This window comes from Myotis brandtii, unplaced genomic scaffold, assembly GCF_000412655.1.
Source record: "Myotis brandtii unplaced genomic scaffold, ASM41265v1 scaffold329, whole genome shotgun sequence".
In the NCBI taxonomy this organism is placed as follows: domain Eukaryota; kingdom Metazoa; phylum Chordata; class Mammalia; order Chiroptera; family Vespertilionidae; genus Myotis; species Myotis brandtii.
Window position 1 is genome coordinate 998277 of NW_005362676.1, and position 11388 is coordinate 1009664.

At 52.7% G+C, this 11388-nt stretch overlaps 1 protein-coding gene across 1 annotated transcript in view; it reads right to left on the reverse strand.

The window, feature by feature from the left end:
- Positions 1 to 8491, reverse strand: part of LRRK1 (leucine-rich repeat kinase 1) — a 46144-nt gene extending 37653 nt beyond the window's left edge. Inside the window, exons 1-6 of the mRNA XM_014543572.1 lie at positions 8461 to 8491; positions 7527 to 7690; positions 6221 to 6392; positions 5169 to 5348; positions 4396 to 4544; positions 36 to 262 (exon numbers count right to left, since the gene is read on the reverse strand). Of these exons, the coding sequence (XP_014399058.1) occupies positions 36 to 262; positions 4396 to 4544; positions 5169 to 5348; positions 6221 to 6392; positions 7527 to 7690; positions 8461 to 8491 (923 nt within the window). The remainder of the gene's footprint in view (positions 1 to 35; positions 263 to 4395; positions 4545 to 5168; positions 5349 to 6220; positions 6393 to 7526; positions 7691 to 8460) is intronic.
- Between the last annotated feature and the right edge of the window lie 2897 nt (positions 8492 to 11388).

Consider the following 11388-nt stretch of genomic DNA (forward strand, 5'->3'; position numbering starts at 1 on the left):
CCTCCCCCCGCGCCCCGGCCACGACGGGGGCCCACCTGGAGCAGATGATTTCGTCGGAGGACTGCACGCCGGGCAGCTCGGCCAGGTGGTTGTCCGAGAGGTTCAGCTTCCGCAGGTTGATGAGCCCCCAGGGGACGACAGACGGGAGGGAGGCCAGGCAGTTGGCCGACAGGTCCAGCTCCGTGATCTGGCAGGAGATGTCGATGAGCCAGTCGATGTCCACCCAGGGCAGCTTGAGGTGAGCCCACTTCACACGGAGAGGCTGGGCGGGCCAGAGAGTTAGACAGACAGACGTCAGCGCTCCCCAGACGGGACCGTGTCACCCGCGGGCTGACGGCTGGGTGAGGAGACACCCGTCAATGGCCATGAGTTTGCTGTTCAAAATCTGCTGCTGTGCCGCACTTCCCTCTCTGGCCACGAGGTGGCGGTGCGTGTCTTGTCTTCAACTCCTGAGCTAAGTCATCAGACCCCGAACCCGCCCCATCGCTTACACCAGCGGTTCTCAACCTGTGGGTCGCGACCCCTTTGGCGGTCGAACGACCCTTTCACAGGGGTCGCCTAAGACCATCCTGCATATCAGATATTAACATGACGATTCATCACAGTAGCAACATGACAGTGATGAAGAAGCAACGAAAATAATTTTATGGTTGGGTCACCACATGAGGAACTGTATTTAAAGGGCCAGAAGGTTGAGAACCACTGTCTTTACACCCTCTCAAAGCTACGAACCAGGAGGTCCCGGTTCGATTCCCGGTCGGGGCACACGCCTGGGTTGCGGGCTCGATCCCCAGTGTGGGGCGTGCAGGAGGCAGCGGATCCTTCGATGATTCTCTCTCATCAATGATGTTTCTACCCCTCTCTCCCTCTCCTGTCCTCTCTGACATCAATGAAAACATATTCAAAAACACACACACTAAAAACCTCAGCGGACAGTGGAGATCCGCGGGGGTTTCTCGGCAGTCCCCTCTCTGCTGTCCGAGGAAGGTTCTAGAAGCCTGAGAACCAGGCGATGCAAGGCAGGGAGACATGCAGGAGGGCTCTGGGCTCCACCGGCCTGTCTCCACAGAGGCAGCACGATGACATTAAAAAAATACCAACTCGCCTTGGCCAGTGTGGCCTAGTGGATAGAGCATCGGACTGTGCACGGAAGGGCCGCAGGTTCAATTCCCGGTTAAGGACATGTACCTGGGTTGCAGGTACGGCTGGAGCGTGTGAGGGAGGCAACGAACAGATGTGTCTCTCTCACATCTCTCTCTCTCTCTCTCTCTCTCTCTGTCTTGGATAGAGCATCGGACTGTGCACAGAAGGGCCGCAGGTTCAATTCCCGGTTAAGGACATGTACCTGGGTTGCAGGTACGGCTGGAGCGTGTGAGGGAGGCAACGAACAGATGTGTCTCTCTCACATCTCTCTCTCTCTGTCTCTCTCTCCCCACCCCCCCTCCCTTCCACTCTCTCTAAAAAGAATCAGAAAAAAAATAGCCTTGGCTAGTGTCGCTCAGTGGATAGAGCACCAGCCCTCACACTGAGCGAGGTGGCGGGTTTGATTCCCCATCAAGGGCACGTTCCTGGGTTGCAGGTTCGATCCCTGGCCCCGGTGGGGCGTGTGAGGGAGGCAACCAATTGTGTTTCTCTCACATTGATGTCTCTCTCTCTCTCTCCTCATTCCCCTCCACTCTCTCTAAAAATCAATGGGGAAAAAAAAATACCCTTGGGTGAGGATAACATGAAAGAAAAAATACCCTTGGGTGAGGTTAACACACACACTCAAGAACGAGACAACTACTTCACTGCCAGTGAAGTCAAGGGCGTTTTCCGGCCTCGTACATACATGGCGGCAAAGCACCCTTCTCATGCCTTCGCCTGACATTCCGAACCCCAAATGCCGGCTCCAGGGCACCTGGAGAGGCAGGAACACTTACCTCTGGCTCCTGACTCATCGCTGGACCCTGTGGACGGACCCTCCCTTCCGCTGGCAGCTTAGAAGGACTGTGCCGTCCCAGGTTCGAGACCCGGGCAGCCGGACACTCCCCCTGCAAGGTGCTCGCCTTTTGAATGTCACTTGAATAATAAGAAAAAAGTCCCAGGTGCTCTGGGGAAGCCCAGCGAGCCCTGCTGACTCCAGCTGCTCTGCGGTTTCATTTTCTCTTCGGAGTCTACACCGAAGGGCCAAGGAGAAGGGAAGCCAGGTATATCTTTCTCTCATCACAGATATACACTGAGTGGCCAGATTATTATGACCACCCCATCAGTACAATGAAGTGAATTAATTATGCAAATAATAATAAAACCTGGAGAGTGTTTGCTTAGGAAGTTTTCAATGTTCAGTATTTTTGGAAGTGTCAATGAAGTACTGATGGGGTGGTCATAATAATCTGGCCACTCAGTGTAGATGCCAACTACTTCTTTCTTTAAAATATATATATTTTTTATTGATTTCAGAGAGGAAGGGAGAAGGAGAGAGATAGATAGAAACATCCATGATGAGAGAGAATCATGGATCGGCTGCCTCCTGCACACCCCCTACTGGGGATCGAGCCCGCAACCCGGGCATGTGCCCTTGACCGGGAATCGAACCGAGACCGCCTGGTTCCTAGGTAGATGCTCAACCACTGAGCCACACCGGCCGGGCTAAATGTCACCCTTAACAATACAAGTTCTAATGAAACTTCCTGAGTAAGACAGAAAGTTCCCGAAGTCGTTTTGTCAAACTCACGTAGCCTTATGCAACGTCTCATAAAAACAACACAAAACTGTAGACCGGTTCGGCGAAACGTTACCGATGCAAAAAATGGTCAATAAAATATCAGTGGGTCCAATTCAACAGCAAAAAAGCCAATTAGCATTTATTACAGAAGTTAGAGAGCCAACATCCATCACCCTCATTCATTCCAGGAATAAACAAAGCAGAAAACCTCCAGAAATATAGAAATGGGGTTTGACATCATTCAGCAAACTTTCCTAATAAAAGCTCTGAGCAAAAAGAAATAACATGGAAACTACCTGTATATAACAATAGTCTATTTTCCAGAAAATCTACAGCAAATGCCCCTAACTTGTTGCAGGCAAGACCTTTAAAATCAGGAACAAGACAGACAGATCTATAATCACAATGATTCCACTTTCAAAATGTCTAGTTATTCACAATAAGACATCCACTCAAAAAAGTTGTATACATATTAGAAGAGACAAACCTGTCTGCAATTTGCAGATGACTTGATCCGATCCCTAACCCCCCCCCACCCCCCCAGAGGAACTCTTCTAAAAACTATTAGATTCAATAAGAGAAGCCCGGCCGGTGTGGCTCAGTGGTTGAGCATCGACCTATGAACCAGGAGATCACGGTTTGAATCCCAATTAGGGCACATGCCCGGGTTGCGGGCTCGATCCCCAGTAGGGGGAGTGCAGGAGGCAGCTGATCAATGATTCTCATCATTGATGTTTCTATATCTCTCCCACTCCCTTCCTCTCTGAAATGAATAAAAGTAAATTATTTTTAAAAAGCAACCAAACCAACAAACAAGAAACTAAAGAACTTCTCTCCAGACCAGTAACATCAGGTCGGACGGAAAAGGGGATAATAAAGAATTATATATTTCCATGCAAATAGCGCCTAAATCAATAAAGAAGACACAAATGAGCAACACAGGCCTGGGGCCTTCATGGAGAAAATGACACAATGTCATTAAAGGACAGAAATGAGCATCAATCCAGTCGCTGCAAAAAATTCGCAAAACGGAAGAACAAATATGTATATAGTAGCAGTCAAGATAGTGTTGAGAAAAATCAAATAGCAAATAGAAAACTCGCATTAACAGATTAAGAGGCCAGGAGACCAGTACTGAGACCTCACCAGGCACACAGGTACATCTTGGGGGAAAGTGAGGATGGTGACATTTCAATTCACAGGGACAAGAAAGCTTCATTGTACAAATTCTGCTGGAATAACTGCCCATCTATCTAGAACAGAGAGCCAGATCGGCCGCCTCCGGCACGCCCCCTACTGGGGATCGAGGCCCCAACCCCGGGCATGTGCCCTGACCGGGAATGGAACCGTGACCTCCTGGTTCATAGGTCGATGCTCAACCACTGAGCTATGCTGGCCGGGCTATATGCCGTCTTCTTTGTTAATTTTTTAAAAATATATTTTTATTGATTTCAGAGAGGAAAGGAGAGGGAGAGAGAAAAAAACATCAATCATGAGAGAGAATCATGGATCAGCTGCCTCCTGCATGCCCCCTACTGGGGATCGAGCTTGTAACCCAGGCATGTGCCCTGACTGGGAATGGAACCGTGACCTCATCGTTCATAGGGCGACGTTCAACCACTGAGCCACACCGGCCAGGCTGTCTCCCGTCTTCTCTCTCGGCTTATCCACGGGCAGGGACTACTCACCACTTTCCCTGAACAGCTGCTGGGCAAGGCACTGGCCTCGATGAAGAAGCTCCGGAGCAGGTGTTTGCTGGGTTCGGGACTGTCCAGTAAGATGTAGGAGCAGAAGAAAGCCCCATGGCGAAGCAGGAAGATGGCGATGTCTTCATTCCCTGGGGGGCAGACGTGGGGCACTCAGGACGTCTCAGACAGTCGCCCCCATCCTGAACAACCACACGTGGCCAGGAGGGGGCGCCGAGGCACACCGCCACGTAAAACGAAACATGTTCAACTTGTGCTGGTTCAACGTCTCTGTGACCTCCCGGATCCACCGACCAGTGCGAATGTGTCTGGGACTCTGCCCTTTGCGGGACCGCCTGCAACGGTGCCACTGGCCACAGCCGGTCCCTGTCCTTGAAATCCCCTTGACGGGGTGACACTGGGCAGGAATCAGGGAGGATGCAGACATTTGGTGGCTCAGTGGTCGAGCATCGACCTATGAACCAGGAGGTCACCGGTTCGATGCCCGGGTTGTACGCTCGATCCCCAGCAGGGGGCGTGCAGGAGGCAGCTGATCAGTGATTCTCTCTCCTCATTGAGGTTTCTCTCCCTCTCACTCTCCCTTCTTATCTGAAAGCAATAAAAACATGTTAAACAAACAAACCAACAAAAAACCAAATAGCAGGAGTTTTCATGTCTCCACGCAGGTAACTGACAGGCGGGGGTAAGGGTGGAGACACTGTTTCATATCTCAGAACCATGCCAGTTCCCAGGGGCAGGACTGAGCCGGAACTCACCTGCCTTGATGGCCGCGTACAGGGGTAAGCGCACGATGACAGGGAACTCGTTCTTCCTGACCGCGTAGCTCTCGGGGTCGGCCCCGTATGTCAGGACCAGGAGTTTCACCAGCCCCAGGTGGCCTCGCTGACAAGCCAGGGCCAGCATCCAGTTCAGCAGCCGCTGGAGGCTGCAGGGACCTGGCGGGAGACAGAAGGGCAGAGGGACAGTGGCCCCAAACGGCACTGGTGGCCCCTACGTTGACCGCCCTCTTGGATCATCAGTGAAACCCAGTTGTCCTGTTTCCAGATGGAATTTGCTTCTGCCGAGTTTGATCGCGTTTTCTGGAACAGTCCCTCTGAATCTGCATATTATTACAAACCCACCTGCTCATCGCATAATGCCAAGGGAGGGAAGGCAGCATTCAGAGCATGAGATACTGTGCGGGGTTGGTGTGGCTCAGCGGTTGAGCGTCGGACCCAAGTGTGGGGCCCTTGTAAGCAAAGGGCCCCGCGTGGCACCACTGTTGCATGACCTTGAAGCCTGCCCTACACCCCAAAAAATATCCTCATTTTCAATGACCACTGGTAAGGCAATGCCTCAGCCTATAATTGCAGCGATGCCTGCACTTGTACGGTATTGCAGATCCGAGGCCACCGTGGGAAATTAAAGGAGACCAGAGCATCCTGAGTCTCCCAGAAGAAAAATTCAATTGCTACTAAAAAAGCAACATCACACGGCACTTCCAAAACATGTAACAGGATTCAGTGATAAAAAGGACTGAGGCCTGGAGTGGACTTTGGTGAGTCGTAATGTATCAATATAGGCTCAACCGTTGGAACAAATGTAGCACATTCATGCGAAATATAAATCAGAGGGGAACCTAAGGGGAGAGCGGGCCACGGGAATTCTCAATTAGATTTTATAAAAAGGCACATAGACGCCTACAGTGTGAGCACTGGAGCTCAAAATGGGTAAAAGTGAGAAGAAATAAGCCTTTTGGGGTGCAGCCCCCCCTTCCCCAATGCCTGTCTGATTCCTAAAGAAGAGGGGTCCCCTGAGTGGGACTTACCTCGGAAAGACTCGAGCAATTCCTGCACGACCTCCGTGTGCCCGAAGTGCGCCGCCACCACCGCGGGGTTGTCGTCCGTGGGCTCCGTCGGCAGCGCCACCTGCCTCTCGGTGAGAAGATAGCGGACGGTCTCCAGGTCCCCGTAGGCCGCTGCGATGCTCAGGAGCTGGCCCTGGTCAAAGCAAACAGCAACAGGACCCCGGGGAGGCCAGCGCTGTGGGAAATCGCCGAGAGAATCGCCTCTGCGTGCTTTACCAAGCCCACGGGGAAGGCTAGAGCCGGGCTGTGTGGGAGGGCGCCCCCTCCTGGCCACGCGCGGCTGTTGAGGACTTGAAATGTGGCCAGAGGTGCCGAGGGTGTGAAGGCACATGCGATTTCCAAGACATGGCCCCAAAAAAGGCAAAGGAGTTCATCAATGATTGCTATGTTAATACTAATTACCTTTAAAATGATGACCTTTTAAAAAAAATCCTCACTCAAAGATATTTTTAAAAAACATGCCCTAGCTGGTTTGGCTCAGTGGATAGAGCGTCGGCCTGCGGACCAAAGGGTCCTGGGTTCGATTCCGGTCAAGGGCACGTACCTCGGTTGCAGGCTCCTCCCCAGCCCAGGCCCAGGTTGGGGCTCGTGCAGGAGGCAACCAATCGATGTGTCTCTCTCACATCAATGTTCCTCTCTGTCTCTCCCTCTCTCCTCCACTCTCTCTAAAAATCAATGGAAAAATATCCTCGGGTGAGGATTAATCCCTCCAAAAAAATTAATTCCAACAGCATAAACAAGTGCAAAATGAGGAGGCCCACCACCCCCCCAATACCTCTACCTCCCAAACCCGTCTGCAAAGAAAGCCACTCCAGCCCAGCCCCAGTGGCTCAGTGATTGATCTTTGCAACCTCTGAACCAGGAGGTCACGGTTCGATTCCTGGTCAGGGCACATGTGCTGGCTGTGAGCTCGATCCCCAGTAGGGGGCGTGCAGGAGGCAGCCGATCCATGAACCTCTCTTATCATTGATGTTTCTCTCTCCTTCTCCCACTCCCTTCCTCTCTAAAAGCAATAGAAATATATTAAAAACACACACACACACCAGTAATTTGATGTTAGTATAACGTGTGTCTACAATCTGGGTCTATAATCGGGTTAGGCCGTGCCGGGTGCCCCCTTCTGGCCGGAGGGTCCGGCATGGACCTTACCTTTTCCAACACCAGTAATTTGATGTTAGTATAATGTGTGTCTATAATCTGGGTCTATAATCGGGTTCGGCCGCACTGGGTGCGCCGTTCTGGCCGGAGGGTCCGGCATGGACCTTACCTTTTCCCGCTGGGAGGCGCACCCGTCACAGACTTCCCTGAGCAGGTGGCGGGCTCTGCTGGGGTCGCCCCGCTTGTATGCGGCGTGAATGTCTTCCGTCCCAGGACACCGCCCGGCGGGGTCACCGTCCGGTGTGGCCAGTTTGCTGCCCATGTCCCCGGCACCTGGGTGGAGGGAAGCGCACACAGCGTCACCATCACTGCTGGCTCATGGGAATCATTAGAAAGGTTTCTGTTTCTTTAAAATATATTTTTATTGTTTTCAGAGAGGAAGGGAGACACTGGGGTTCGAGCCTGCAATCCAGGCATGTGCCCTGACCGGGAATCGAACCCTGACCTCCTGGTTCATAGGTCGATGCTCAACCACTGAACCGTGCCAGCTGGGCTCTATCTATATATTTATATATCCAACACTTAATTCTCTCATCCTCACCAAAGAAAACATGACTAAATACTGTCAGTCGATTCAAAATCTGTGGCATTCCCTGTACACCCTATAAAAGACACTCAGATCTTATTTCCACACCCATAACATTTAAAAATCACAGTCATCTCCACGCACAGGGCGGCAGACAGTAAAAATAAATCTATCGTCCTGGCCGGTTTGGCTCAGTGGATAGAAAGCCGGCCTGCAGACCAAAGGGTCCCGGGTTCGATTCAGGTCAAGGGCATGTACCTCGGTTGCAGGCTCCTCCCGGGCCCGGGCCCTGGTCAGGGCTTGTGGAGGAGACAACCAATGGATGTGTTTCTCTCTGTCTCTCCCTCTCCCTTCCACTCTCTCTAAAACTCAATGGGAAAATATCCTTGGGGGATGAACGAAAATAAGAACAACAACAAAATAAAATAAAAATGTATCTATCAACGCACAGTTCTCTGCAGAACACACCCAAGTCAACTCTAGGATGCTACTGACCTGGTCATCACTGTTTAACGACCTTCCCGGGACATCCTCCAGCGCGTCCCCATGTGGCCGAAGCCGGAGGGGTGCGGGGATGGGGCCACGGGGACGGACCCTCCCCGCAGGTCACACCCTCCTGGGCCCGTGGGGTTCACCCACCGCAGCCCGGACTCGACAGGCCTTCCCCGCGGGGGACGCTGCCGCCTCTGCCAGCTCAGGCTCCAGAGGCTCAGCCTGCGCAGCAGTTTCATCTCTGGGTCGGATTACGGTGAAATCCAAGCCTTTCTTCCTTCGGGGAAGATGCTCACGGCGTGGAGGGCGGCGTGACCCCCAGGGTGACCCTCGAGGTCATCCCTCCCCGGCTCCAGATGGCGGGTGCCCAGCCCCATCACGCCGGGCCCCTCGGACCCCCCGGCATCGGGACAGCGATCAGCGGTGGCCTGGCTCCCTCACACACAACAGCCACGTCACATCCAGCCCAGCCCAGCCTCGCAGCCCAGACAGACGGCCTCTCTGTGGGTCTCCCCACCTGGCCCCTGGGGACGCCATGTCAAAGGCGGATGGATGGCGCTACGGGGTGGGCACAAGTAGATTGACAGCCGTGAGTGCGCGAGACACACAGCTGGTTCCTGGCTTATTATTTATTTACTAAGGACTGTCTTCTGGATTATGCTGGGGAGCCTACTTTCGCCCAGCCCTGTGTATGTGTATACACACTGATCCCGCAGCGGGGTAGCACGCAGAGAGCTGCTATTTTCCCTGGAGATAAAAAGTACAATCAAGCCCGGCCCACGTGGCTCAGGGGTTGAGCATCGACCTGTGAACCAGGAGGTCAGGGTTCGATTCCCGGTCAGGGCACATGCCCGGGTTGTGGGCTCCATCCCCAGTCAGGGGGCGTGCAGGAGGCAGCCGATCCATGTTTCTCTCTCTCTTCCTTCCTCTCTGAAATTTTATTTAAAATAAAAAATTATTTTAAATGAAAATATATACTTTCCAGCTTAACCAAGCAAAATTTCGCACCGGATTCAACTCGCTATTGGCAAAGCTGGGCACCGGGGAAGGAAGACACGATCGCAACGCAGAGGGACATTTAGAGTGAGGCACCAATGTATTATTTTAATATATTTTTTAAAATTGATTTCAGAGAGGAAGGGAGAGGGACGGAGAGAGAGAAACATCCATGATGAGAGAGAACCATGGATTCTTTTACCGAGAACTGTGACCTGTGCTGAAACCCCGAGCGACGGAAATGTTCGCCCATGACCCTGGCCATCGGCTGCCTGGCTCAGAACGGCCAGCGGGCACTGAATCCTCTCGCTCAACGCGGACAAAGGTGCCTCAGGCCCTTCTGGATCCTGCTTTCCGAGAGCAGCTCCACGCGGTCCCACGGCCCATGTCCACACCGCCTGCCCTGGGGTCTGGCCGCTTCGGCACACGGGCAGCGGGGTTCACGTCAGGTCAGCGGCCAGCCTGACTCAGGATAGTACCCGGGGCTTTCCAACTCCTACCAGCAACCGAGGTCTGTGCCGTGACCGGGAATCGAACCCACAACCTTGGGGCGCGCGGGAAGTTACAGGAAAGTAGATATAACCAGAGTCACACATGCCAAAACATGCTGAGCCTCACCTACTACACAAGAGAAATTCGGCCCTAACCGTTGTGGCTCAGTGGATAGAGCGTCGGCCTGCGGACTGAAGGGTCCCAGGTTCGATTCCGGTCAAGGGCATGTACCTTGGTTGCGGGCACATCCCTAGTAGGGGGTGTGCAGGAGGCAGCTGATCGATGTTTCTCTCTCATCCATGTTTCTAACTATTCTTCTCCCTTCCTCTCTGTAACATAATCAATAAAATATATTTTTTTAAAAAAGAGAAATTCATATGAAACCATGCAAAACACCCTGTTTAACTTAATTTCATTTATTTTTATTTTCCCATGGACTTTTAGGGAGAGGGAGAGACAGAGAGAAACATCGATCAGCTGCCTCCTGCACACCCCCTACTAGGGATGTGCCCGCAACCAAGGTACATGCCCTTGACCGGAATCGAACCTGGGACCCTTTGGTCTGATGCTCTATCCACTGAGCCACACCGGCCAGGGCCATTTTTTTTTTTAAAAAGAAACAGTCCAGGCGAACCCCCAAGGCAGCCCACCCTGCCTCCCTGCCTCCCTCCCGTCGCTGTGGGCTGCGGTGACCGGGCCGCGTTCCGACAGCGACGGGGAATCCCAACTCGAACACCAGCACCCAACCACGTTCCCACAAGCTTTTGAGGAAGATGAAGGCCGTAAAGGAGAAATGCCCAGCCTCACCCACCGAGCCTGCAAGCTGGGCAGGCAGCGGAGCGGCAGGAAGGGAGCCCTCCCCACCCCGCTCCCTCCCCACCCCGCAACCCCCCAGAAAGCAAAACAGAACCGAGTTTCCAGCTTATGGAGCCAAGGACCCGGGACCCCTGGGAGCAGGACCCCCCGGGGCAGGGAAAGACGGGGCAGATCTTGGGCCTCAGAGTCCCCAAGGGGAAGTGGGCAGAGACAAAGCAAGACAGGGTCCTATCAGATCTGAGAGCTGGCATTTCCTCTTTTTTTTTTTTGTGAATTTTCACCCGAGCATATTTTTCCCATTGATTTTTTTTTAGAAAGAGTGGAAGGGAGGGGAGGGAGAGAGAGAGAAGCATCGATGTGTGAGAGACACATAGATTGGTTGCTTCCCACACACACTGAGACGGTGGGGGTTGGGGGGAAGGGCGGGGATTGAACCTGCAATCCAGGTACGAGCCCTTGATCTGGAATCGAACGGGAATCGAACCCGGGACCCTTCAGTCCTCAGGCCGATGCTCTCACCACTGACCCAAATTGGCCAGGGCAAGAAGTTATTATTATTTTTTTTTTTACTTTTTAAAGTATTTTATTGATTTTTTACAGAGAGGAAGGGAGAGGGATAGAGAGTTAGAAACATCGATGAGAGAGAAGC